This window comes from Vigna umbellata, chromosome 4 (genome assembly GCF_029865625.1).
Source record: "Vigna umbellata cultivar VRB3 chromosome 4, Vumbellata_1.0, whole genome shotgun sequence".
In the NCBI taxonomy this organism is placed as follows: domain Eukaryota; kingdom Viridiplantae; phylum Streptophyta; class Magnoliopsida; order Fabales; family Fabaceae; genus Vigna; species Vigna umbellata.
Genome location: NC_142168.1, coordinates 10,263,421 through 10,289,650, shown reverse-complemented (window position 1 = coordinate 10,289,650; position 26,230 = coordinate 10,263,421). Strand labels below are relative to the sequence as shown.

Genomic DNA, 26,230 nt, shown 5'->3' with positions numbered 1-26,230 from the left:
TGTGTTATCGTTTGTTGTTTAATCATTCATGCGAGTACCGGTTGTTGGCCTAACACAGAAAGAAAAAGAGAAAAAAAAGGGAGATGACGCAAACTGATGCAAATCGTCACTAACCAATATTCCAAACAAAACCAATATTAAAACCTATTATTAGGTTTCAAAGGGACGTGTTTAACTCATAACATGTGTTATATTATATCTAGATATACTTTTAATAGGAAAGTAATATCTCATTATTAGGATAAATGTTTATAATAATTACCTTCTTTTTATGGAGGAATCTGTCCACAAAACGATACATATTTATTAATTAAGCTCGTTTCTTTTTGTGGTAATTCAATTAAAAAGTTTCGAGTATAATATGTATTTTATTTTTATTTTAATACAACTTTACTGTTCATTAAACTTGTATTTATTTGAAATAAATTACCCAAACATTAGCTACAGTAACTGGCTATGACTAAGACCACATTATCTAAAGCAGATGGTAGGTTAATCGTGAATCCAAAAGTTGCTTTGACAATCCCTAAACATGGTTTAACTACTTATAATTAGGGACGGAACTAGATTAGTATGGGTGGGTGAGGTGACCATATATAAAACATCATCAACATTTTCTATTTTGTAAAATTTTATGTTGGACAGTAATATTTTATAAATTATAAGTTATAATATTTTAATATGTAGGATCATATTGAGAATTTTATTAATTATGTTATATATAAAAGAAGAAGAGGAATAATTTGATTAAATTAAATTACAAATAAAGTAAATTTTAATAAAAACTACATAATAATTTAATTTTTAAAATAAAAATTACATATAAAATGCAGAGAAAGGGAGAGAAGGGTGCTGGATTTCCTCTTCAATCTATAAGTAGCTGAGGTATAGGGTACTAGGTTGTAATGCTGAAAATAAGGATTAACATATATATATATATATATATATATATATATATATATATATATATATATATATATATATATATATATATATTGCAAAATATAGACTATTCAGCTGTGATTTTATGCATTTCTCATAGTTCCTATAATGTTCATGCAGCTGTAGGGATCAACCTATATGTATCATATAATATATAATTGACATATTTTCTGTCTTACACTAAATATTATTCCTTAACCTTCTTCAGTAATTCCACATGCAATCGGTGCCCACATGCCCTGCATAAGCTCATGAATTTCTTGATTCTCAAGCATTGTTTCTATATCAGCATCAAACTCTCTTCCATCAGAAAACTCTGCTTTCTGAATTTGCTTTGCACTTGGTTCATGGTTTCCAGTCATCAGCATCTTCAAGGACTGATCTTGAGGCATATAACAATAATCTGGGTACTGTGAGTTCCCAATTTGGTTTGCAATCTGGGCTGGTTGGTCTGCGACCGAAAGGGTTGGTTTTCCAAAAGGGTAAACAGCAAAAGGTGTTGCAGAGGATGACAAGTTCAGAATAGGAGTTTCCATGCTTTCAACAATGTCATCATGTGTGTTCTTCTTATCCACAGTATGATTTGGATCACGGCTGATCACCCGAGACAACTCACCAGCAGTGGTTCTTGTTTCACTGTTGTTAGGAGGAGAATCCATCAGAGGAGGCAACAGCGAAGAAGGTGATGATGATTCGTTTCCAGAGGAATTCAACCTCCTAACGTGCAATCTCCTCCCAGAAGGACTTTTCTCAAAGACTCTGCACACCACCCATTCGCTCTATAAAATGGGGGAAATTTCAAAACAAAACAACCTTAATTAACATATGTTAATGAAGTTTTCAAGTAAACAAAAAAGAGAGCATGTAATAAATCATACCTTAGCATATTGGTATTGATTCTGTTTCCCTTCCAACCTATATTCATGCATAACCCAGTTTGTCTTTTCACCTCTTGGAGCTCTTCCCTTGTAGAAAACTAAGGTTTTCTTCAGCCCAATGAGTGCATTTTCCGCTATTATCTCCTTGTCTTTTCCTGTGGCTTTCCAATAACCAGCCTCAGTGGCCCTATTAGCCCTTAAACCAGTTGGGTACTTTTTGTCCCTCACACAGAAATAATACCACTCAGTTTCCCCCATTTTAGCCAATGCTTCAAAAACCAAACATGATTGTAAAAAGGCATCATCAATTCACTGTCAAAGCAAGCTACAACAAGAATTCAATTAAAAAAGAAATGAAATGAAGTGATGGACACACCAGGCAAATTCCAAGGCTCACACTTGTTCAAATCAACCTCAGCAATGGCCACAGCACAGAAACAGTTGTCAGCAACCTTCTTTGTGAGGTAGCATTTTATGAGCTCCTCATCAGTTGGATGAAATCTAAAACCAGTTGGCAAGTTAAGCTTCTGATTTTCCTTACTTGGTTTGTAAACGTTCTCCATTGATCCAATCCCAAACCAAAATCCCCTGTTTCATCAAAGAAGCAAATGAAAAACAGAACACGACAAACTCGTAAATTTGTGTGCTCACGCAAAGAACACATTCAATTCTCAAACACAGGTGAATCAAGGGAACCGACCACTCTGTTAAATAAGGAACACTATTGTCTTAGTTGCAAGAACAAAAAACAACAAAGGTTTTGGGTTTTGAGGGGTTACAAATTTTCTGCATTTGATTGTGAATTATGTAACCTAAAGGGGAAAGTGACTAGAGGGAATGAACAAAAAGTTTTTTTTTTTTTTCGAGGAATTTGATGAATATGGTGTTAAGGAAAAATTGTGCACAAAAGAAACAAACTCCTTAAATACAGGTTTTTGTGGGTATTCATAACCACTGTTGACAAGTAACTGGGAGCCTTCATGCCTGCATATGTACATGATTGAGTACTCAAAAGTTGAAAGGTGAAAATCATGAGTAAAAACAATCATTTTTTATTTCCGTAAAAGAAAAAAGGCGTGACGAATAGTAAAATAATAAACATCTTCTCAATCTTTCTAAAATTATATAGTTTGCTTTTATATCTTTAAAACATATTTTATCCCAAAAACATCGTGTTTAACAAGGGGCTAAAAATTGAATTGGACATGAAAACAACCTAATCTTTAGAGTGATTAGAAGTTGATTTCACTTTATAATGATTTTCGTACCTTAACAAATTGTGTAGAGTTTCCTTTTCTATGATTGCTAAGAACACCTCACAGAGTCACCAGTCACCAATTTAGCCTGTTGGTAAATGTTGACGTTCCTATGCTCTTCAACTTATTTACCTTCTTTGTTTATAAACCAAACACTGCAACACAATACCAATAACAAAATAGAAAAACAGAAAGAAAAATGAGTTAGTGGCTTTACTTAATATCTGCAACTCTGAATACAGGATAAGATCATGCTTATACCGTATAAAGGAACAGAACTCAAAACACTGTGCTTGTAGATGTTAGATGATTCAATTATTTATAGTCATTTCTACATTTCTTAACGTACATAACATGATACAAGAAGTTAAAGATAGAAATTTAACTTTAACTTTTTTTCAAGAATACTTTAATTATTTGTTACAAAATTAAAATTTCGGATATCTACAAAGAGTTATTTTAGTTTTAAAAGTTACTTTATTTTCTCAAAATTCGGCGACTTTACAGTATAATCAAATGTCATCTCTGTCAGTGTAATGATGAAGTGTTATCAATCATCAATTATTAATGTAATAATGATATTCGACTGACAGTTGTATATCTATATAATAAAAAGATTTCACTGACAATTTTTTATTTATATGTAACAACAAGTTTTCACCCACAATTTCAGTAGAATGATGGTGTCATATTATCACTCTTACTTAGAGCAGAAGAAAAATAAATATATTTTTTTGTTTATCTATACATTTGTAATGATGAAATTCTATACCAACAATTATACACTTGTAAAATAATAAAATATTTCTGAATTTTATATTTATGTAATAAAGAGGTTTGACAGTTGTATATATATACAATAATAATATTTCACCACTCATTATATATTTATGGGTTAAATATGTTTTTAGTCCCTAAACTATTGGCCGTTTCTGGTTTTCGTCCCTCTTTCAAAGTAAGGTACAATTTGGTCCTCATTCTTTTCAAAACGTTCGTTTTAGTCCTCGGAATTTTGGTTTTAGTCCTCATTTGTTGCTAAATGAGGACCAAATTTTTAAACAGTGTTTAGTTTTCGAGGACTAAAACGAACGTTTCGAAAAGAATGAGGACCAAATTGTACCTTACTTTGAAACAGGGACAAAAACCAGAAACGACCAATAGTTTAGGGACTGAAAACATATTTAACCCTATATTTATATATAACAATAAATCTTTATAGACAATTGTAATAAAATGATAATAACATATTATCACGGTTACTTAAAAAACAAATATGTTATTTCTGTTTATCTATACTATATATACATATAAATGTATTACATTCTAGCAAAAGTTATACACCAGTGAAATTTTACCTATAATTTTATATTTATGTAATAATGAGTTTTTACTGATAATTATTTGTTACAAAATTAAAATTTTGAATATCTACAAAGAATTCTTTTAGTTTTAAAAGTTACTTTTATTTTTACAAAATTTGGTGACTTTAAAATATTACCCTAAAATATTACCCTATGTTATTTTTGTTTGTGTAATTAGAGTTGTCAAAATGGGTCACCCGACCCGACCTGGTCCAGTCCACCACGGGTTGATCACTTAATGAGTCAATCCAACCTGACTCATTTATTAGCGAGCCAGAAAAATTCAAACCCGGTCCGACCCACCAAGGGTTGATGGGTAAACGTGTTGGCTCACTAACTCACTTAATTACAATTTTTTTTAAATAAAACTTTTTACAAACTTTCTATAATTCAAATCTAAACAAATTTCACTCCCATGGGTGTTTAATTAATTTTGAAAATAAAAAAATTATTTATTTTTTTATAAAATTAAAATTAAATTTTAATAAAATAAAATTAGGTAGGTGGGTTGGTGGGCCAACCCGGCCCATCACGGGTTCAACCCACATGAGCCGGGTTTAAATGAGCCGAGTTTAAATCTGACCCGCATAAAAAAAATATATAATTTTTTCAAACCCAACCCGAACCCGTGGTGGACCGGATTGACCCGCGGATTATGTCCCATTTTGACAACTCTATGTGTAATGATAAATTCTTACAAATCATTTTATATTTTGTGTATTTATGTAATAATGATATTCGACGGACAAATATATATATATATATATATATATATATATATATATATAATAAAGAGATTTGTATATTTATATAATAAAGAGATTTTTTTTCACTTATAATTTTTTATTTATAAGTAACGACAAGTTTTCACCGACAATTATAGTAGAATGATGATGTGATATCATCACTCTTACTCAAAAAGAAAAAAAATAAATATAGTTTTCGTTTATGTATACATTTGTAACTATATACTAACAATTTTATACTTATGTAACACTCAAATTTATGTGAATTTTATATCTATAAAATAATGAGATCCAACTGGCATTTATATATTTATAAAAAATTAATATTCATCAATTCATATATTTATATATAACAATAAATCTTTATTGACAATTGTAATAAAATAAAAATAACATTTTTTTTCAATAGAAAGAAAACAAATAATTTTTTTGTTTATCTATATATACATGTAAAATTATTAAATTATAGCAAAAGTTCTAGAATTATGAGATAATGAGATTTTAAATATAAATTTAAATTTATGCAATAATAAATTTCTAATAGTAATTATTTGTTACAAAATTAAAATTTAGAATATTTATCAAGAATTCTTTTAGTTTTAAAAGTTACTTTATTTTCTTAAAATTTGATGAGTTTATAATATAACCATATGTCATTCTGTTTATGTAATGATGAAGTGTTATAAATCATCTACTATTTATATGATAATGATATTCGACTAACAGTTGTATATCTATATAATAAAGAGATTTCACTGACAATTTTTTATTTATATGTATCGACAAGTTTTCTATGATAATTTCAGTAAAATGATGGTGTCATATTATCTCTCTTACTCAAAATAATAGAAAAATAAATATACTTTTTAATTATACACATTTGTAATGATAAAATTTTATACCAATACACTTATGTAATAATGAAACTTTCCTGATTTTATATTTATGTAATAACGAGGTTCGGTCTATTAGTTGTATATTTATATAATAATAAAATTTCACCAATCATTATATATTATATATAACAATATATCTTTATAGATAATTGTAATAAAAATAATAATAACATATTATCATTCTTACTCAAAAAGAAAAAAAAGCAAATACATTATTTCTGTTAATGTATATATATGTAAAATTATTAGATTCTAGCAAAAGTTCTATAATGATGTAATAATGAGATTTTACATATAATTTTATATTTATATAATAATGATTTTCTACTAATAATTATTTGTTACAAACTTAAATTTTTGAATATCTACGTAGAGTTCTTTTAGTTTAAAAAATTACTTTATTTTTACAAAATTTAGTGACTTTATAATATAACCATATGTCATTTTTCTTTATGCGATGATAAATTCTTACCAATAATTTTATATTTGTATATTTATGTAATAATGATATATAACAGTTATATATATATATATATATATATATAATAAAAAAAATTATATCTATATAATAAATATATTTATATATCTATATAATAAAGAGATTTCAATGAAAATTTTTTATTTATATGAAAGGATAAGTATTCACCTAAAATTGCAGTAGAATGATGGTGTCATATTATCACTTTTACTTAAAGAAAAAAAATAAATTTACTTTTTATTTATCTATACATTTGTAATGATAAAATTCTATGCCAACAGTTCTACACTTATGAAATAATGAAATATTCCTGAATTTTATATTTATTTAATAATGAGGTTTGAGAGTTATATATATATATATATATATATATATATATATATATAAAATAATATTTCACCAATCATTATATATTTATATATAACTATAAATCTTTATAGACAATTTTAATAGTGTTGGAAGTCTAACATCGACTAGAGATAAGATCAAATTATAATATATAAGTGGGGTGCAAACCTAACCATACAAGCCGGTTTTGTGGGGCTGAGTTAGGCTTAAAATTCACTTCTTAATATGGTATCAGAGTCATGTTTAGAGCCTATCCTAGCGAGATTTATGTGGGTATTTTGTTCTACCTGTTGTCGGGCCACTATTGGACCACCCATTATATCTACTCTCACACCCAAGATGATTATACCTCGGTGTGAAGGGAGTGTGTTGGAAGTCTCATATATATATATATATATATATATATATATATATATATATATATATATATATATATATATATATATATATATATATATATATATATATATATATATAAGTTGGGTGCAAACCTCACCATACATGCCGGTTTGTGGGGATGAGTTAGACTTAAAGTCCACTTCTTAACATGATATCAGAGCCATGGTTGGAGCCTTTCCTAGCGTTGTCGGGCCACTATCTGACCACCCATTAATTATACTCTCACGCTCAATATGTCTATACCTCGGCGTGAAGGGGGTGTGTTGGAAATCCCACATCGACTACAGATAATGCCAAATTATAATATATAAGTGGGGTGCAAACCTCATAATGCAAGCCGGTTTTGTGGGGGTTGAGTTAGGCTTTTCCTAGCTTGATCTATGTGGCCATTTTCTCTAGACCCAACAATTCTCTCAAACCTAGCCCTCATGTACATCACCTCCCCATCACCTCCCCATCACCTCCATCGCTGTTATTACTCACTGGCAGAACACCTACACCCATTGAAATTGGCTCCGCGACCTTCAGGATTTCCTAGTCTTTCGCTCCACATTATCTTCTGCTGGCAAAGCCACACTTTTTTCCGTTGCAGTAAGTCCTCCACACGGACTCCTGAAGCAACCTCAAACTCTTCTTCTCTGACTCTTTGTCCTTGTCGCATTCCAGCGCGATTCGGACCAGCCCAAAAGCCATTTCCCGAACCAAACTGGTTATGGGTGTTGCAAGCTCGATGAGGAAAGCGGGTTGGGAAGTTGTGTCCTTCTGGAAGGCAAAGTGGACTTAGCCGCGACGGTAGCCGAACACGGTGAGGACGTAGCGGAGCCTTGAGATTGCCACGGCCTGAAGCTTTCTTCTTTGGGAAGTGGTAGCAGGGCCTGGAAGTGGAAGACCCTTGTCATCTTGTTCTTGTTCGTCTTTTCCCTTTGTGTTTGCATCTCCCTCTATGATTTTGGACATTGTTTCAGAGGAGGGGACTTGGATGTCTTCATTTCCAACCTTGTTGGTCCAATGGAAATGCCTCTTGGAGGATGAGTCTTGAGGTTGAGTGGTTGAGGTTGTATCCATGACTAGGGTCTTAATATGAGAAGGAAGAACAAGCTTTAAAGGAAGGTCAGATAGTAGAGAGAGGGAGGGAGACAGAGAGACGGAGAGAGTATGAATCTGGTTTCTTCTTTTTACTGTTGGAGATAGATATGTTGGGCTTTTAGGTTTATTTAATTGTTTCTTTGTTATTATAGCCATCTCCCCCTTTCATATAGTGAGTGCAAGAGAATCCTGACAAAAGAAACATAACCAGTTCCACCAGCTGATATAGGAAATCAGAAAGAGACTGGGATAGAGTACGCTTCAAATAGAAAAGAAAGGAATCTAAGGAGACAATGTGTTTGTTATTTCACTTTCTTGTGGGGTAGCGAATGAAGAGAGAGCAAAACAAAACGTATCAGCTTAGATGAACTCCAACCTTCAGATCTACCTCCTCAATTTTCTTTGCCCCCAACCGCATTGACGAAGAAGAACTCAACTTCTTAAAATCTCATTTATAACAGATGACGAAGTGCGCTTCAACCAAATGCACACTTAACATACTTAATCTCACTTCAAAACTTAAACAACCAACATGGCAGAAGTGAAGAGGGCAACTGGCATAAAACGTGGCCTCGTCGTTTGTCACACTACTAAATTTTAACGCCGTCCAATTTTAAGGACTAATAGTAAGAGTTTCAAAACTATGAGAACTAAAAACCATCAAAGTTTCGAGTAGAGACTAAAACCAAAATCGTGTGATACTTAAGGGACGAAAAACATATTTAACCCTTTATAAAATAATAATATTTCATCAATTCTTATATATATATATATATATATATATATATATATATATATATATATAAATCTTAATTGAAAATTGTAATAAAATGATAAAAACATATTATTATTTTTTTCCAAAAAAAAAATCTTTTCTTGTTTATCTATATATACATGTAAAATTATTAGATTCTAGAAAAAGTTCATGAATTATATAATAATGAGATTTTACCTATAAATTTATATTTATGTAATAATAAGTTTATATATAAAGAGTTCTTTTAGTTTTAAAAGTTACTTTATTTTCTTTATATTTGATTACTTTATTGTATAATCATATTCCATTTCTATCTGTGTAATGATGAAGTGTTATCAATCATCTAATATTTATGTGATAACGATGTTTGACAAACAATTGTATATCTATGTAACAAAGAAATTTCACTGACAATTTTTTATTTATATGTAACGAAAAATTTTCACTAATAAATCCGGTAGAATGATGGTGTCAAGTTATCACTCTTACTCAAAAGAGAAGAAAAATAAATATACTTTTTTGTTTATCTATACATTTGTAATGATGAAATTCTATACCAACAATTCTACACTTATGTAATAATTAAACTTTCCTGAATTTTATATTTATGTAATAATAAGGTTCAATTGACAGTTGTATATTTATATATTAATAAAATTTCAACAATCATTATATATTTATTTATAACAATAAATCTTTATAGACAATTGTAACAAAAATGATAATAACATATTATCACTCTTACTCAAAAGAAAAAAAACAAATGTATTATTTTTGTTTATATATATATATATATATATATATATATATATATATATATATATATATATATAATTATTAGATTCTAACAAAAGTTCTACAATAATGTGATTTTACATATAATTTTATATTTATGTAATAATGAGTTTCTACTAATAATTATTAGTTACAAAACTAAGTTTTGAGTATCTAGAAAGTTTTCTTTTAGTTTTAAAAATTACTTTATTTTTACAAAATTTTGTGACTTTATAATATAAATATATGTCATTTTTGTTTGTGTAATGATGAATTCTTACTAATTATTTTATATTTATGTGATAATGATATTTGACTAACAGTTTTATATATATATAATAAAAAAATTTGTATATCTATATAATAAAAAGATTTGAATATCTATGTAATTAAGAGATTTCATAGATAATTTTGTATTTATATGTAACTATAAGTATTCATCGAAAATTTTAGTAGAATGATGATGTCATTTTATCACTCTTACTTAAAAGAGAAGAAAAATAAATATACCTTTCATTTATCTATACATTTGTAATGCGGGATTCCAACACACTCCCTTCATGCCGAGGTACAGACATCTCGAGCGTGAGAGTAGAATTAATGGGTGGTCCAATAGTGGCCCCACAACAGGTGGAACAAAATGCCCACATAGATCTCGCTAGGATAGGCTCCATCCACGACTTTAATACCATATTAAGAAGTGGGTTTTAAGTCTAACTCAACCCCACAAAACCGACTTGTAAGGTGAGGTTTGTACCCACTTATATATTATAATTTGGCCTTATCTCTAGTCGATGTGAGACTTTCAACAATATATGTAAAATTATTAGATTCTAGGAAAAGTTATAGAATTATGTAATAATGAGATTTTACCTATAATTATATATTTATGTAATAATAAGTTTCTACTTATAATTATTTGTTACAAAATTAAAATTTTGGATATCTAAAAAGAGTTCTTTTAGCTTTAAACATTATTTTCTTAAAATTTGGGAACTTTATACTATAACCATATGTCATTTCTTTCTATGTAATGATGAATTGTTATCAATCATCTTATATTTATGTGATACTGATATTCGACTCACAGTTGTATATCTCTGTAATAAAAAGATTTTACTGATAATTTTTTACTTATATATAACGATAAGTTTTCACTCACAATTCCAGTACAATGATGGTATCATATTATCTCGCTTACTCAAAAGAAAAGAAAAATAAATATACTTTTTCTTTATCTATACATTTGTAATGACAAAATTCTATATCAATAATTCCACATCTATGTAATAATAAATTTTTCTAAATTTTATATTTATATAATATTGAGATTCGATTGACGGTTGTATATTTATATAATAATAATATTTCACTAATCATTATATATTTATATATAACAATAAATCTTTGTTGACAATTGTAATAAAATGATAATAACATTATCACTCTTACTCGTAAGAAAAAAAAAACAAATACATTATTTTTGTCTATCTATATATACATATAAAATTATTAGATTCTAACAAAAGTTCTATAATTATGTAATAATGACATTTTGCTTATAATTTTACATTTATGTAATAATATAATAATTAGATTCTAACAAAAGTTCTATAATTATATAATAATGTGATTTTACATATAATTTTATATTTATGTAATAATGAGTTTCTACTAATAATTATTAGTTACAAAACTACTCAAGTTTTGAATATCTAGAAAGAGTTCTTTTAGTTTTAAAAATTACTTTATTTTTATAAAATTTTATGACTTTATAATATAACTATATGTCATTTTTGTTTGTGTAATGATGAATTCTTACCAATTATTTTATATTTATGTGATAATGATATTTGACTAAGAGTTATATATATATATATATATATATATATATATATATATATATATATATATATATATAATATAAAAAATTTGTATATCTATATAATAAAAAGATTTGAATATCTATTGAATCAAGAGATTTCAGTGATAATTTTGTATTTATATGTAACTATAAGTATTCATCGAAAATTTCAGTAGAATGATTATGTCATTTTATCACTCTTACTTAAAAGAGAAGAAAAATAAATATACCTTTACACGCCGAGGTACAGATGTCTCGAGCGTGAGAGTAGAATTAATGGGTGGTGCGATAGTAGCCCGACAACAGGTGGAACAGAATGTCCACATAGATCTCGCTAGGATAGGCTCCATCCATGACTCTAATACCATATTAAGAAGTAGGTTTTAAGTCTAACTCAACCTTACAAAACCGACTTGTAAGGTGAGGTTTGTACCCACTTATATATTATAATTTGGCCTTATCTCTAGTCGATGTGAGACTTTCAACAATATATGTAAAATTATTAGATTCTAGGAAAAGTTATAGAATTATGTAATAATGAGATTTTACCTATAATTATATATTTATGTAATAATAAGTTTCTACTTATAATTATTTGTTACAAAATTAAAATTTTGGATATTTAAAAAGAGTTCTTTTAGCTTTAAACATTATTTTCTTAAAATTTGGGGACTTTATACTATAACCATATGTCATTTCTTTCTATGTAATGATGAATTGTTATCAATGATTTTATATTTATGTGATACTGATATTCGACTCACAGTTGTATATCTTTGTAATAAAAAAACTTTACTGATAATTTTTTACTTATATGTAACGATAAGTTTTCATTGACAATTCCAGTACAATGATGGTATCATATTATCTCGCTTACTCAAAAGAGAAGAAAAATAAATATACTTTTTGTTTATCTATACATTTATAATGATAAAATTCTATATCAACAATTCCACACTTATGTAATAATGAATTTTTCTAAATTTTATATTTATATAATATTGAGATTTGATTTACGGTTGTATATTTATATAATAATAATATTTCACTAATCATTATATATTTATATATAACAATAAATCTTTGTTGACAATTGTAATAAAATGATAATAACATTATCACTCTTACTCGTAAGAAAAAAAAAGAGCAAATACATTATTTTTGTCTATCTATATATACATATAAAATTATTAGATTCTAGCAAAAGTTCTATAATTATGTAATAATGACATTTTACTTATAATTTTACATTTATGTAATAATGAGTTTATATAGACTCATAATTATTTGTTATAAAATTAAAAATTTAAATATCTAAAAAGAGTTCTTTAAGTTTTAAAAGTCACTTTATTTCTACAAAATTTTGCAACTTTACAATATAATATGTCATTTATGTTTGTGTAATGATGAATTCTTAATTGTCAATCATCTTATATTTATGTGGTAATGATAATGAACTAACATTTGTATATATTATATATAATAAAGAGATTTGTATATCTATATAATAAAGAGATTTCATTGACAATTTTTTATTTATATGTAAGAATAAGTTTTCACCGATAATTCTAGTAGAATGTTAGTGTCATATTATCACTCTTAATAAAAAAGAAGAAAAATAAACATTTTTTTATCCATACATTTGTAATGATGAATTTCTATACCAAAAATTTTACACTTATGTAGTAATGATATTTCCAAAAATTTTATATTTATGTTATAATGAGATCCCATTCACAGTTGTATATTTACATAAACATAATAATAATAATAATATCTCATCCATCATTATATATTTGTATATAACAATAACTCTATATTGACAATTGTAATAAAATGATAATAACATATTATTTGTAAGATCCATGAAAAATATATACAGCAGTAAATTTTAGCATTTTATTAGTAATAATAATTTTAATGGATCGAAAATATAATAAAATAGAAAATTATGGTAGAAAAATTAAAATTTTTGATATAAAATTATAGTAATTTCAGAAAGATGGGTTCGAAGTTTTGAGAACCTATTTTAGAAGGTTTTGTAAAAAAAAATTAAAAAATAGTGATAGTGGATAAGCACTCCTCGTTTGAAGTCATTATTGAGGGATCAGATATGTCAAGTGGTGATTAAAATATTAATATAATAAAATAATATAAAAATAATAAATAATATTAAAAAATTGTTAAATAGTAAAATTTTTGGACTATAAATAGCCATGAGAGGGGAGGTTATTCTGCACAAAGAGAGGAAAAATCAAGTGAGAAATCTTGAGAAATAGAGAAGAAAGAGTTAGGAAGAAATTTTTAGTTGCAAGAAGAGTAGAGATTCTGGAGGGTTTTCGGGAAACAAATTTTGAGCAAGAGATTAAGTCTGGAATAGAGGTAGGGGAGCTAACCTTTCTAAGCTTTTATATTATGATTTAGTATTGTTTTATTACTATTCATGTCTTGAAATTTTGTGTGAATACTATTAATGAAAAACATATGTGCTTGTTATATATCTATCTATATTGAATTTCTGTGTTAATATTATATGTTGTTGTTTTGAATCTGTAAATAAGAAATTTGTTAAAACTAGTTAAGGAACACTTTGGCTAAGGAAAGACTTGGTACTTAAGTTGTCCATTGTGACGCACCTCTCTTTCCTGGAAGTCTACTCGACAAGTTTTTAACTTAAATCTTGTTGAACAGATTATGTACTGTTAAATTATTGTGCAATATATCTTGTTGGAATGAAAATTTCTGATGAATTCATGTTATTGTGGTAAATATGGAATTATGAATTTGAGCATGGTATGAGTTGATGAATATGAACATGACATGAGTCTCGTGGAGAGATTTTGTAATGATATGGTATTAGTGTATATGTTGATGTTGAGGGTCCTGTTGTTGGAGGTTATCCTGATACTCTAATAATCATCCAGTCTCAAGTAGAGAAGGATGAATGATGTGGTGAGAGGGGCAGGAGATCCTGGTCTATGTGCCGGTTTTGGACATAGTGTTGAGTTCTAACCTTGTGGATGGTATGGAGTATTTTGGAAGTGTATTTGTAAGAAGAAGTAGAAGTCATCACAAGTGCATAACCTCCCGTAACCGCTCATCAACGTATCATCCGAATGAATGTCTATTGGGTATTGTGGAATGAGTGTCTATTGGGTATTGTGGAATGAGTGTCTATTGAGTATTGTGGGATGAGTGTTTATTGGGTATTGCGGGATGAGTGTCTATTAGGAATTGTGGTATGATGGGATGAGTATCTATGGTGCGATTGTTGTATGATGGTATGAGGGTGTCTGACATAATTATTATATGATGTTTGTTGAATGTATCAAAATAATTATGCATGTCTTATAAATGATTTGTTGCATGTTAGTTCACCCTACTTGTTTATGTTTGTGTTTGTGCGATGATCGTATAATTCGTTATACGGGAGCAGATGAAGGAATGTCGTCTGATTCAGTGCCAATGAAGAAAGAGATAGAAGAATAAATTAGAAGAATTCGAGTTATATTTATGAGTTTGTAGTTGAAATCTGAGTTTTAAAACATATATAGATATCAACTATGAATTATCAAGTGTGAGATTATGGGATGTTACCTTAAATGTAATGTTACAATATATCAATTATGAATTTTCAAGTGGAAGATTATGGGATGTCTTACTCAAAAGAAAAAAAAACAAATATCTATGAATACATGTAAAATTATTATATTCTAGCAAAAGTTTTAGAATTATGTAATAATTAGATTTTACCTATAATTTTATATTTATGTAATAATAAATTTCTACTAATAATCATTTGTTGCAAAATTAAAATATTTGATATCTATAGAGTTCTTTTAGCTTTGAAAGTTACTTTATTCTCTTAAAATTTGGCGACTTTATTGTATAACCAAATGTCATCTATGCCTGTGCAACGATGAATTCTTACCAACCACATTATATTTATGTGATAATGATATTCAATTGACAGTTGCATATCTATATAATAAAGAGATCTAACTGAATTTTTTTTTATTTATATGTAACGACAAGTTTTCACCGATAAATTCGGTAGAATAATTGTGCCATATCATTCTTACTCAAAAAGAGGAGAAAAATAAATATTCTTTTTGTTTATGTATACATTTGTAATGATGAAATTCTATATCAACAATTCTACACTTATGTAATAATGAAATGTTCATGAATTTTGTATTTATGTAATACTGATATGATTGACAGTTGTATATTTATATAATAATAATATTTCATTAATCATTATATATTTATATATAACAATAAATATTTATTGATAATTTTAATAAAATGATAATAACATATTTTTACGTTACTCAAAAGACAAAAAAAATACATTTTTTATTATTATCTATAAATACATGTAAAATTATTAGATTCTTGCAAAAGTTCTAGAATTATGTAATAATAAAATTTTACCTATAATTTTATATTAATGTAATAATAATTTTTTACTAATAATTATTTGTGACAAAATTAAAATTTTGGATATCTACAAAGAGTTCTTTAGCTTCGAAAAATTACTTTATTTTCTTAAAATTTGGCAATTTTATAGTATAACCAAATGTAATTTTTGTATGTGTACTGATGAATCCTTACCAACCATATTATAATTATTTGATAATGATATTCAATTGATAGTTGTGTATCTATATAATAAAGAGATTTCATTGACAATTTTTTATTTATATGTAACGACAAGTTTTTACCAATAATTTCACTAGAATGAGTGTGCTATATTATCACTCTTACTCAAAAGAAAAGAAAAGTAAATATACTTTTTGTTTATCTATACATTTGTAATGATGAAATTCTATACCAACAATTTTACACTTATATAATAATGAATTTTTCATGAATTTTATATTTATCTAATACTGATATGATTAACCGTTGTAGATTTATAAAATAATAATATTTCATCAGTTGTATATTTATATGATAATGATATCCGATTAACAGTTGTATATTTATATGATAATGATATTCGATTATCAGTTGTATATCTATATAATAAAGAGATTTCAATGACAATTTTTTATTTATATGTAACCGACAAGTTTTCACTTATAATTTCAGTAGAATGATTGTGTCATATTATTATTCTTACTCAAAAGAAAAGAAAAATAAATATATTTTTTGTTTATCTATACATTTGTAATGATGAAATTCTATACCAATAATTATATCCTTATTATGATTTCACTTGATAATTCTATATTTATGTAATAATGAATTTTGATTGACAATAGTATATTTGTGTAATAATGATATTTTCATGAATATTATATATTTATATGTGAATGTTGTTCTATCGCATTTTCTTTTAGTTCTTATTAGTTTCTACTGATCAATAATTCTAACAACAATATTTGGCTGCAAAACCAACGACAAGTGCACCGGTCGCAGCGTAACAAATGACAAATATCGTTCTTTCCTAAGGGACTTGTGCAACATTCGACAACTTTTGCATTCTAACTCAATTAGACCACAAAGTTCACACAAACACAAGAAACTCTTTTTAGTATTTTTATCAAATAATTAATGTGCAAGAAAATGTAACATAGTTTATTTACAATTTGTTGTGACTATAGTTCATTCACTTCACTCTCATGCATTGACAAACATCTCCATTCCATATTCAAGCCAAAATCAACTCATAAACATACTCAAATTTTATCCCTATAGTCTTTTAGCCTATGATAACTCATCAAGTTCCAATTCCTTGAATCCTTAACAAACAACCATGCATTAAGTACAAGAGTCTAAAATTATCCATGAATCAAGTTCTATTTCTAAATACAAGTATTCATTAGACATTCAATTTCAAGGCTAGAATCTAAAGATATTTCCTAATATCTCAAGAATCACAAATCAAGCACGAGAATAATCCACATCAAGCATTAAGCATCAAAAATTGAATACTAACATGAACTGGAAAAACATCTATCATTAATAGCACAAAATTATACCAAGATTTCATGTTTTACAACTAATCTCAACAAATAATAATGATATTTGACTGACAGTTATATATTTATGTAATAAAGAGATTTCACTGCTAATTTTTTACTTATATCTAACCACAAGTTTTCATTGACAATTCCCTTATCAGATAAATTATCTTTTCTTATGTGAAATGTTTTTATATGTAACTTGGTGATTATTTTGGAATGTGTTAAATGTTGTGGATAATTTGAACTTGTGGAATATTAGTAGAGGTGTCATTTAAGTCTTTAATCCATGGGTTGACCCTATTCCTTTATAAGGTATTTCACCCTACACGTCTAACTTTTACAAAAAATTCAGTTTTAATCTTAATAAATATCTTTTCATTTTTTTCTCTTTCTTATTAAAGGAACTTTGCATCACCTTAATAATAATATAATTTAATTTAAAATTCAAATATTATTTAATATACTTTTATATTTTGATAGTTATTAAAATATGATTTATATTATAATAATAGTTATATTAAAAAATAAAAATAAAATAGTAAAACTAAAAATAGTAATAATAAAATAAAAATAATAATAATAATAATAATAATATAAATTTGATTTGATATATTTAAATATATTAAATTATATTATATTAAAATATTAAAATAAATTGAATAATTATAAAATTTTAAATAAAAAACAAAATTTTAAAAAACTCGGATACCGAAATCGTAAAATATGCACGACTTTTCATATCCGATAAACAAATAAAAAAGTTTATTTTTTTATTTAAAATTAAATAACTATTTCATTTAATTTAAAATTATGATATTATTTATTGTATTTTTATGTTTTATAAATTATTAAAATATGATTTATATTTTTATAATAGTTTTATTAAAAAAATTAAAACAATAATAACTAAAATAAGAGTAATAATAATGAAAATAAAGAAAACAATAAAAAATATTTAAAATCATATTTAATGTATTTAAATATATTAAATTTTATTAAATTAAAATAAATAATTATTACAATTTAAATAAAAAAAAATTTATATATTAAATATATAAATATTGATTCCATAAAAAGTTACTCAAAATAAGTTTTTAGTTATAATCATATTTTAAATACATAATTTTATTATTTTAAAATTTTTGAAAATATAATATATCTTAAGTTTATTTAAGCTTAAAAATAAAACAATTTTGAGAAAAAAAAATGTTCAAGTTATAGGTTTAGAAATTACTTATATTTGAAAACAATTGTAAAACACATTTTAATTCTTTCTTGTTTTGACGGTTTTTATAAATTTATTTTTATAAACTATTTAAAAATATTATATATAAATAAAATTTTAACTTATATTTAGTTTTACATCTAAATTATATTAAGCTCATCTCAATTTAAAAGGAAACGTTTTTTCTCAAAAAAATCAATAATAAAAAAATCAAATAATATATTATTATAAAACAATATTAATATAACATTAACATTTTCAAACATTTAAATTGAATAAAAATACACACAATTTTATAAAATTAAAAAAAATTATATGTTAACAATTATAAAAATATCTAAAACATAATAAAATAAATAAAAGATGAAATTAATAACTAAATATTTATCAATTTAATTTTATATATATATATATATATATATATATATATATATATATATATATAATAAGTTCAAATTACTATTAAATATATCTTCGATATTGGAAATGGTTAGAAAAAAATACATTTGAGAATATTACCAAAAATATTGAGAAGAGAGTAAATTTTCTCATTATATAAAATAAGATTTTTTAAAATTAGAACAAGATTTTTCTCTATAATAAGTCAACTAATTAGTAAACATAATCTTAGACTTGTTTTCATGTTTTTAATGAATGATACATGATGATATTGTTTTCCTTTTGTTTTTATCAAAAAATATATTGTATAAAACACTTTCATTTTCTGAATTAGAATTAAAATAAACATTGTGATTAAATATATAAAGAGAAAATAATATAAGAAAATCACAAGTATTATCTAGATATTTGAAATTTTAGAGTTTTTATGTAGTTATTTATTGTATTTGTTTAAGGTTGAAAACACTTTTTTGTTAATTATTTATTTATAGCAATTGATTCAATGATTTTTTGTTTATTTATTGTTTTATGTGATTTTTATATTTTTAAATTAATATTAATGGTAATATAATTATATTTGGCAATTCTAAAAAGGGGAGTTCATGGGTTGCCCTAACCCATACGACTTTGGGGATATTTTATCATATGGGCTTTTCTAATAATTTTTTGGCCCAATAGGCTTTTTTGGCTACAACCCACATGTGGGCTAGGGCCAAATCCCATTATGTGAGTTTATTTGACAGGTCTAAATATTATATATGAAAGGATGAATGTAGGGGAATTCCAAATAAAAAATCTTTTTGAAGTATGTTTCATAGAGTATTCATGAAAGTAAGGACATATAGTGGATGATGTTCTGAGACTCTACTAATCATTCATACTCACACAGAGAGGATGTATTACAAGATAAGAGTAACAGGAGGTCTTAGTCTAAAGAACAATGTAGTTCTTATGATAGTAAAGGATTATCTTACAAGTACATGATTTCCAAGTTGTCCCACATTAATGCGATTTATCTAGATGATTGAGTCTAAAATAGTCTTTATCTTTGTGGCTTGTGCTTTATAATTTGTGTAAATCTTGTAGTATGATTATGAATTGTTTATCTATTATTTAATACATCTTTTGATCTATTATCTTACTCTCTCTTTTTGTGTTTCTGTTCTGTATTTTGGAATTCTTCTTTTGTAATGATTATATAAATGGTGTGAGCAGATAGTCTTAGTTTTGGTCAATATTTTAAAAAAATTGTTGTATACTCTTTACATGTCTAACATTCTTTGAAATTATATATGTACACCACTTAGTTTAGTATATGTCATGAGATGACTTTAATAAATCGATCACATATTTTCTTTATCCGTGTCATTTAATTATATAATATTTTATTTAATGTTTTTACATTATTAAATGAAATGTTACAAAACTATTTTAATTTTATCAATTCAATATGTTAATTTTTATATTTCAAACAATATTCAACAATTAAATCAATCAGACAAAATTTTAACAATAGGAACAAAATCAATCATTTAGTTTCAAAACACGTATTCTCATTTTAAACTTATAGTTGTATATTTAGATAATGATACTCTGACAACATTTTTTGACAACATTTTAACATCATTTACGTGTCATTATGTGATTGGTCCAAAATTACTCCACAATTAATAATAATAATAATCATAAACACCAACATGGACCAATTACAAAATGACACGTAGATGATGTTAAAAGGTTGTAAAAAAAGTGTTCTCAAATTATCATTATCCATATCTTAATGTGATTATATATTAACTTATCTTACCTATAACAACTTGATTTTCAAGAAGTTTACCGAAAAAAGATATTAAATAAATATACTCAAATATCGTGTAATCTCCTTTGCAAAAACAAAAACCTAAAAAATCAAGAAATGTTCATTTATTTTCTTAGTTGTTCAGATTTCTTGACCATGTGTAGCGAAAACAAGAAAAAAAGAGCTCAAAATTCAAAGAGAACAAAAAAAAATTATCTCACTATCAAAATTTTGTTTAACTCCTCTAGTTTTATTCCATGTTACCTCCTATCTTCTGACTTTAGAAAATAAAAAGCATAAAAGATTGCTAAAAGTTCTTAGAGAAAAGAATTATATAATTTAGATTTTAAAATAATAATAATTTTTAGATAAAAAAAGAATTAAAATATTATAATTAATTATAATATAATTTTTCGTTAACTTTAAACTATATCTCCAAATGCTCATAAATTCTAATTATATACCCAACATTCAATAAATATTAAAAAAAGTGGCCTAACTATTTTATTACTTTCGAATTAACAAGGTTAGCATATAATTCTTCTATGAACTAGTATGCTTGCATGCGGGACTATTAAAATTAATATATCACTGTTAATTAAAAGTAACAAAGTAGGATCAGATTCACCAATTTATTAATTGTTAGGTATTTATAAAAAATAATAATCCTTTTTAGAGGTACCAATTTTAACAGGCACTGATTTTAAAACTAACAAAAAACTATTTAACCCATAATTATGTTTCATTAAAATTTTAATTCCTTTCTATATGCTATTACGTAAATTTAATTCACTTTATTTTAATTTAAAATTTGAAATTTCCATTTTCTAAAATGTAAATCAAATAAAAATAATCTTTTGCTTGGTATTAAAAAATAAAAACAAAATATGATTGATTATGTTATATAAGTATAGATTTTACCTTATAGAAAGCAAGAAATACCTAAAAGTACTTATTTTGAAATATTTAAAAATTATAGTTTTTGATTAGTTAATCCATTATTATTTGTGTTAAATAGAAAATTAAATCCAATCAACTTATTAAGTGATTGTAGATGCGAATTGTGCAAAATCAAATGAGGAAACTCTAAATGAACTTAAACCAAAAGTCTTTGTTTAATTTTTTCTTGAACAAAAAAATACAAATAATTATATAATAAAATTAGGTGCATGATCCTGTCTCTATATACAGAAACATCAAATTAAACGAAAATAACAATGTTCTATGTTTACAACGTTTTATGATTCTTCTCAAAAAGTGGATGTTGGCAGCACCATTAATGCCCATATAGTTCTCCTATCACAAGGATCACTATGTCTGATCTTCCACCTCATTACCTTCTCCTAATTGCATATTAGAGTGATGTCCACAACACACATTTTTACTTTTATAATTAATGAAATGAATAAAGTAATACTAATTATTCGAGTAATTTTTTTTATATCAATAATGATAAAGGATGACGAAAACGGTATAGTAAACTTGTACTTCGAGAAAAAAAAAACCCTATAATTCAGAGCCATATTAAACTTGTTACATCTCGTAATAAAGAGGTCAATATATTACCATATAAATTAAGATTCAATTTCGGGGTATGTGTAATGTTCAACACAGATTACATTAAATAGTAAAAACAGATTGCTACACGCATATAACTATAATTAGTTTAGTTTTAAAAAGTTTATATTTAAATTAACAATATTTAAAAAACAAAATAATAAGAAAATTATTCTAATTTAAAAAATAATTAAATTTACATAAAAGACCATTAAAAAATGATAAGATTTATTTTAATTTAGAAAAATAATTATTTAAATAACAAAATTAGAAAAAACTGTGTTTATTAAAAAGAAAGAATTGTCTTTATTAATAGTGTAGATTCAAAATATAACCAATATAATCATAACCCATAAAATAATCAATTACTCAACACAGACTCATACCAAGAGTGTTTCTTATTCAAATAAAATTAAATTAATTCCAAACTAAAGTTGCTTTAAGAGAAAGATAATGTTCCTCAAAAAACAAAAGAAACATGATAACTCTATTTTTTATATACTGAAATAGGTGTGTGGAAGTGAAAGATAGAATGCATGAAAGCTAAGCATGCATATGCATATTCCTCGTAGAAGGATAATATATATAAATTGGTAGTGGCAACTATATATTAATTATTTTGTTATTTTGTAATTAATATATAGGATTAATTTTTTTTAAAATTAAAATGACTTTATCTTAATTTATTTAAAAATATCTCTTCTTAAAGTAAAATTTAAACTGAAACATAAGCCATGTTTGGATTAATTATCTTTTTATGTTAGGTTCGTCTCGATGTTCATATTCATGCAGCTTTTAACAAACTCGGTGACAAAATTAAACTTTATTGTGAAGAGACCTTAGTTTGGAAGCATGATAAGAAAAAGAAAAGGCACCACCATTGCTGTTACCAACGTTGGAACACTCAAACAAATTCGCGCCTTAATGATCGTTAATGGTTTTACTTCCAACGTTGGATTCCTCCGAAAACTCGTCCTCGCCGCAGCCATGTCAATGGTCGGCCCCTCAGCTAATGCCGCTGTGACACAATACGCACTCCAAATGTTCGCTCAAATTCCCCAACCAGACACCTTCATGTGGAACACCATCATCAGAGGCTCTTCTCAGAGCCGTGATCCCTTGCACGCCGTGGCACTGTATGCCCAGATGGACCAGCGTTCCGTTAAGCCTGATAACTTCACATTCCCATTTGTTCTCAAGGCTTGCACCAAGCTGGTCTGGGTCAAAACTGGTTCCGCTGTTCATGGTAGGGTTTTGAGGCTTGGGTTTGGTTCAAATGTGGTTGTGAGGAACACCCTTTTGGTTTTCCATGCTAAATGTGGAGACTTGAAGATTGCTACTGAGATTTTTGATGATTCGGATAAGAGGGATGTGGTTGCTTGGTCTGCACTCATTGCTGGGTATGCCCAAAGAGGGGACTTGAGTGTTGCACGGAAACTGTTTGGTGAAATGCCCAATAGAGATTTGGTGTCATGGAATGTGATGATCACAGCCTACACAAAGAATGGTGAGATGAAGTGTGCTAGAAAACTTTTTGATGAATCTCCTATGAGGGATGTTGTTAGTTGGAATACGATGATCGGTGGTTATGTGCTTCGTGGCTTGAACCGGGAGGCGTTGGAGTTGTTTGATGAGATGTGTACAGTTGGGGAGTGTCCCGATGAAGTAACAATGTTGAGCTTGGTGTGTGCTTGTACTGATTTGGGGGATTTAGAGAGTGGCGAGAAGGTGCACACCAAGATTATCGAAATGAGTAAGGGAAAGTTTAGCACGTTGTTGGGAAATGCTCTTGTTGATATGTATGCCAAGTGTGGAAATATTAGGAAAGCAATTCATGTGTTTTGGTTGATAAGAGATAAAGATGTGGTCTCGTGGAACACGGTCATTAGTGGGTTGGCCTTTCATGGCCATGCTGAGGAATCACTTGGTCTGTTTAGGGAAATGCAGAGTACCAAGGTTTGTCCAGATGAGATCACTTTTGTTGGTGTTTTGGCAGCTTGTAGTCATGTCGGGAATGTTGATGAGGGTAATCGTTATTTTCATCTTATGAGAAGTAAGTACAAGATTGAGCCAAACATTAGACATTGTGGGTGCGTGGTGGACATGCTGGGACGTGCTGGACTTTTGAAGGAGGCGTTTGATTTCATAGCTTCCATGAAAATTGAACCAAATGCAATTATTTGGAGGAGTTTGCTTGGAGCTTGCAAAGTTCATGGAGACGTGGATTTGGCAAAACAAGCAAATGAGCAGCTGCTCAAAATGAGAGGGAATCAAAGTGGGGACTATGTGTTGTTGTCAAATGTATATGCTTCACAAGGTGAATGGAATGGGGCTGAGAAGATAAGGAAGCTGATGGACGACAATGGTGTGACCAAAAATCGCGGCTCTAGCTTTGTTGAGGCACTCAGTTGATGCGTCAAGTATTGTGGTAACATGAATGTTGATCAATTATTGAAATATCTTTTTTTCACTTTGGTAAGACACCAAGTAGTAGGTGGATCTAAAATTGATCTACGTTCAACTCCACACCGTGACACTGATAACCGTAAAGTGAAACTTCATAACTGCAGGCGGAAACTAGTTTTGGCTTATTCATACAAATATCAATTTGTTTCTGCGGACTGAACATGATTGGGTGGAGTTACATTTGATCTTTGGGTCTGTTAAGATATTTGTGCCTGCAATGTTTCAAGTCATTGTGAATGAAATAATTCCATCACAAAGTTGTTCATATCTCAAGATTTGAATTCATAGCCTGGATGAGGATTGTCCATAATGTAGTTACTGGAATTTGGATGGAATTTGCTTGGAGCTTGCATAGTTAATGGAGAAGAGGAGTTGGTAAAACACAAATGAGAAGGGACCAGGGTGGTGAGTGGAGAATATTTGATGTGCCTGGAGTTGGAGGACAACATGCATTCTATAGGCATATGCACTTCAAATCCATCAATGCACTAACAATGCTAAATAGTTGCTTTTAGAAAAACAAAAGTTCAATAGTTGCTGGTTATGTTGAGAGGCCGACTTCCAGGAAATGTAAGTGATCAAGAAAAACTAATCCATTACTCAGAACTTTTGCCTTCAATTGACAACACATCACTCAATGGGTCTTTTGAGAGGGATTCATACGGAAGATATGAGAAATAAGCCTAGTTCACATAAAAGATTAAGAGTACTTTCAATTACTAGTATCCTTCTGTCGTTGTTCTTTATAAAAGTACATACTTGTCTTGGTTAAAAAGACTTTTGATATAGGAATTCATCTGAATTGGTTTACCAATAAACTTTCAACTCTAATATTATTGATAAATCATTTAAGCAAAATTTACAAAAGAAAAATTTACAATCTCCATAATGCTAATTTTTCTTCTTTATTTAATCTATTACTTAAACTCACATACTTAAATTTCCAACATCACATCTTTTTTTGACAATGCCTTGATGTATGAGTGTTCTGGTACCCTTTACCCATTACATACTAATATAGATTT

The 26,230-nt window shown here is 27.1% G+C and overlaps 2 protein-coding genes and 1 pseudogene across 2 annotated transcripts; 1 reads left to right on the top strand and 2 right to left on the bottom strand.

The window, feature by feature from the left end:
• Positions 1-1,025: 1,025 nt before the first annotated feature.
• LOC124828365 (NAC domain-containing protein 92-like) lies at positions 1,026-2,839 on the bottom strand. Its single transcript, XM_047301639.2, has 3 exons — positions 2,197-2,839; positions 1,821-2,089; positions 1,026-1,721 (listed from the first exon to the last, which is right to left on the bottom strand). Exons 1-3 carry the CDS (start codon positions 2,381-2,383, stop codon positions 1,137-1,139), a joined length of 1,041 nt encoding a protein of 346 aa, XP_047157595.1. The 5' UTR covers positions 2,384-2,839; the 3' UTR covers positions 1,026-1,136.
• Positions 2,840-7,629: 4,790 nt separating this feature from the next.
• LOC124828354 (protein MIZU-KUSSEI 1-like) lies at positions 7,630-8,378 on the bottom strand (annotated as a pseudogene).
• A 15,120-nt stretch (positions 8,379-23,498) lies between these two features.
• Positions 23,499-25,989, top strand: LOC124828359 (Pentatricopeptide repeat (PPR) superfamily protein). Its single transcript, XM_047301632.2, has one exon. It carries the CDS (start codon positions 23,592-23,594, stop codon positions 25,149-25,151), a length of 1,560 nt encoding a protein of 519 aa, XP_047157588.1. The 5' UTR covers positions 23,499-23,591; the 3' UTR covers positions 25,152-25,989.
• The last annotated feature ends 241 nt before the right edge of the window (positions 25,990-26,230 follow it).